At 40.2% G+C, this 4059-nt stretch overlaps 1 protein-coding gene across 1 annotated transcript; it reads right to left on the bottom strand.

Moving 5' to 3' along the window:
- Positions 1 to 1887: 1887 nt before the first annotated feature.
- LOC129339251 (olfactory receptor 2AP1-like) lies at positions 1888 to 3526 on the bottom strand. Its single transcript, XM_054993843.1, has 2 exons — positions 3467 to 3526; positions 1888 to 2919 (listed from the first exon to the last, which is right to left on the bottom strand). Exons 1-2 carry the CDS (start codon positions 3524 to 3526, stop codon positions 1888 to 1890), a joined length of 1092 nt encoding a protein of 363 aa, XP_054849818.1.
- Positions 3527 to 4059: the final 533 nt, after the last annotated feature.

A 4059-nucleotide genomic window follows, 5' to 3' on the forward strand; every position in this document is an offset into this window, starting at 1 on the left:
TCAAACCCAGTTCTCCAGATTAGAGTCCCGCGCTCTTAACCACTATACCAAACTGGTGTATGAATTTATTATTTTCATTCCTGCACGCACACCAGACAGCAGAACCAGGTCACAACCACCTGTAATCACGCTTCCTGTTCCACATGATAAACTCTGCTAACGGCTCAAACATGGAATCCTTTAATTAGGTCTCTAGGGCCAACGTAATGATTTATTTATCACCCTACTTGATGCTGAGAGGAAGGCAAAAAACCTACAGAATCCTTGGCTAGTCTCACCTGAAGGAATATTCCTTCCTTACCTCAAAGTGGCAATTGGCATTATCCTGGGCACATAAGAAAGGGTCACGGAGCTGAGCACTGGCTCATCCCTTCTTGTCTTCTTTCTCAGAATCAACTTAAATTCACACAGAGGCATAGAATCAGCATTGCTGACAAATGGCCACCTAACCTCTGCCTAAAGAAGGCTGTTTCACTGAAGAACTACTCTGTCAGGAAGTTCTTCATAATGTTTAGCAGAAAACTATTTTGATTTAATTTAACCTGTTGCTTCTGGCCCAGGCAAGGAGGAACAGAAAACAACTCCATTCCATCTTGTATGTGACAGCCCTTCCAAGTGTTGAAGATGACTACCATATCAACTCTCTGGGCCAAGCTACACATGACGAATGACACTTAAACAGCAAGTGTATTTCTCCCTGTTCACTTGCCCTCCACTCAATCCACTTGCTGTTTAAGTGTCATTCGTCATGTGTAGCTTGGCCCTCAGTTGTCTCCTCTCCAGGCTAAACATATCCAACCACTTCAAACGAAAGATTTGGTCTTCAGACTCCTCACCATCTTTGAAGACTTCCTGTGGACATGTTCCAGCTTGTTAACATCCTTTTTAAACTATGGCGCCCCAAACTGAACACAACAATCCAAGTGAGGTCTAACTAGAGTAGAGTAATGTGAAACCATCACTTCACATGATCCGGACAGTATACTTCTGTTGATGCAGCTCACAGTCGCATCTGTGTTTGGAAAGCTAGTGTGGTGTAGTGGTAAGGGTGTCGGATCTCACAGTGCTGTTGTGATGATAAAATGTAGGAGAGGAGAAAAATGTAAAGCCATGTTGAGTCCTCAGAGAAAGGCAGGGTATAAATGAAGTAAAAATAAAAAATTTCCTTTTTAGCTGCTGAATCGCACTGTTCAACTCATGTTCAATGTATGGTCTACTAAGACCCCTTTCCATGTGTACTGCTGCCAAGACAAGTCTCATCCATCCTATGATTATGCATTTTATTTTTTTCTACCTAAATGCAGAGCTTTGCATCCTTTACTTTTTTCTCTGTTGAAATCCATTTTTTTAGTCTTAGTTTTCCAGCTTTTCCAACCAATTTTTTTGCTGCTGAAAACTGAAGTCGTCCTTCTTGACCCGACAAAAACATGGGTAGATCAAGGGATTTGGAAGGACAAAGTCCCTTTAGGATGGGAAATGTAGTAAGGAGAAGAGATGAGATTCAGCAAAAAAAATGGCTGGATCCAACCCCATATACTTTAGGGATATGGCTGCTCCCAGACCCTAGCCCTTGTAGTGGTGAGGAGGAAAGGAGTGGGGTTTGAAGCAGCCTGACACATGCTTTGCATGTGGCATTGGGGGTTGGGGGAGGAAGGCCGTATGGGAACTGGTGTTCTTCCCTCCCCTTTTGATTATCAGAAAAGAAGACAATATTAATTGATTTTCAACATCTTGAAAGTCTCCATTAATTGTTTATACCTATTTTACACATAATGTGGTACAAAATACTAATATATGCACGGAATGGAACATACCTGTAACAAAGGAAAGCATATACATCATTTAGGAAGGTCACATCATAGTTGAAAGCACTGATTGAATAACACATCATGAAATTTTACTAATTGATGACGAAAACACATTGAAAACACATAGAGGAAAACAATAGTTGGCCATTTCCTTTTGAGTTTGAACAATTAGGCATGAAGTCAATCTTTTGAAAGCATCCTTAACCTCTTTATTTCTCAGACTGTAAATGATAGGATTGAGCATGGGTGTCAATATGGTGTAGAAGACAGAGAAGAATTTCTTAAGGCCTCCCAATGTATTGATATTTGGTATCAGATAAACAGCCATCAGTGTGCAATAAAAAAGTGTAACAACGAATGGGTGAGAGGAACATGTAGAAAATGCCTTTTGCTTCCCTGTGGTAGAAGGAATTCTCATTATAGCAACAATGATGAAAATATATGAAGATAGAGTTATCATGAATGGGGGAATGGTAAACATAGAGCTTAACACATACATGATTAGTTTCAGTATATGAGTTTCACTACAAGAAAGGTCTATGACGGGAAAGGTGTCACAAAAGAAATGGTTGATTTTATTGGAATCACAGAAAACTAACTTGGACATGAAGGTGATTGTTAGAGTACTTGCCAGTAAACCATTAACCCAAGAACCAGCTATCAGCTGAAGACACAACTTGCCATTCATCACGGTGACATAATGCAGTGGCTTACATATAGCTAGATATCGATCATAGGACATTACAGATAAGAGGCAGCATTGTATAGCTCCAAAAGCACCGAGGAAATAGTTTTGCACAAAACATGCATTGACTGAAATCGTCTTCCTCCCTGTAAGGAAACTAAATAACATTCTGGGAAGAATATTTGAGCTGCAGAAAGTCTCCAGGCAGGAGAGATTCCCCAGGAAGAAGTACATGGGGGTTTGTAGGTGTTGGTCAGTTGCGACTAGCAGAACAATGAGGATGTTCCCAGCCATTGTCACAGTGTAGATGAGGAGAAACAACGAGAAGAGAAGAATCTGCAGTGCCTGGTCATCTCCAAATCCCAGCAGAATGAATTCTGTTATGCTGGTCTCATTTCTTGATTCTCTGTTTTCCAATGATTGTACCTATAAAAAGAAAATTTAATACCAGATACTAATAGCTGATTTGTGAAGGGAAAATACGCCTGGAAACTCTCTGGAGAGTCCTTGAAGTTCTATGGAGAATATTAGATATCCTTGTTTTTAAACCATGTGCATTTAGGTATGCATAGAGTCTTCTATTTTCAGTGGGTGTTCAATCTAAATTTCTGCGAAAAATCCTGGACCTACCAAAGTGTGTTCCATATGCAGTTATTTGCTTTGAAACTGGTTTAATTTTAGTGGAAACAAGGGCATGGCTTATGACATTTAAATACTGGCTACGGTTTCATTATAATTCTGACCCTGGGAGCTTTATATATCAAATGCTTTCACAGTCCAATCTGTCAAACTGGTCAGCGTATATCATGGAAAAAAGGGAAGGCATGGGTATATCTGTGGACTCACTGTCTATGTTAACATCAAACGCGGCATTTCGTCAAATTAAGAGTAGGTTGCTAGATATTGAGCACCAGAAGTTATATAGCCTGGCTACTAAAACCTGCTCTCCCCTGAGCTTTGAAGTCCCTCTCACTGTAGCTCCATATGGCTCCATATTTATCTTCCCTGCAGATGCCACAACTTCGTAGAACATTTTCTTTGGCCAGGTGCAATGCTATGCCTTCGGCCGTTCTACATGGCAGTTTTAACAGGATAGACTTTTCAGCTAGATGCTGTTTCTGTGAACAAAAATGTGTCGAGTCAATTACACATGTTCTTTTGCACTGTCATTTGTACGCTGGTATACGTCAAACATACTTAAAATCTGTTTTAGCTAGTATGATGGATTGTTCTGGCTCGCTCAAAGTCTATAGACTGTTGAACGATTCCTTTCATGATGTCACCGAAAAGGTGGCTGAGTTTCTCCATTCTGCCTTGAAGTTGCATCAAAGGATATCACAGAGTTAAGCTCTAAATGTATTTATGTATTTGTAATGCAGTATTCTTTTAACTTTGTTCTTTCTTTTTTGTAAGTGGAAAACTTGAATTGCTGCTATATGCCAGTAAAGGCTAACTTGAACTTGGACTATTTTCAATGGGATGAACATTTGAGAGTCAGTGTGGTGTAGTGGTTAAGAGTGCGGGACTCTAATCTGGAGAACTGGGTTTGATTCCCCACTCCTTCAC

The sequence above is a fragment of the Eublepharis macularius genome, chromosome 12, assembly GCF_028583425.1.
Source record: "Eublepharis macularius isolate TG4126 chromosome 12, MPM_Emac_v1.0, whole genome shotgun sequence".
Classification (NCBI taxonomy): Eukaryota; Metazoa; Chordata; class Lepidosauria; order Squamata; family Eublepharidae; genus Eublepharis; species Eublepharis macularius.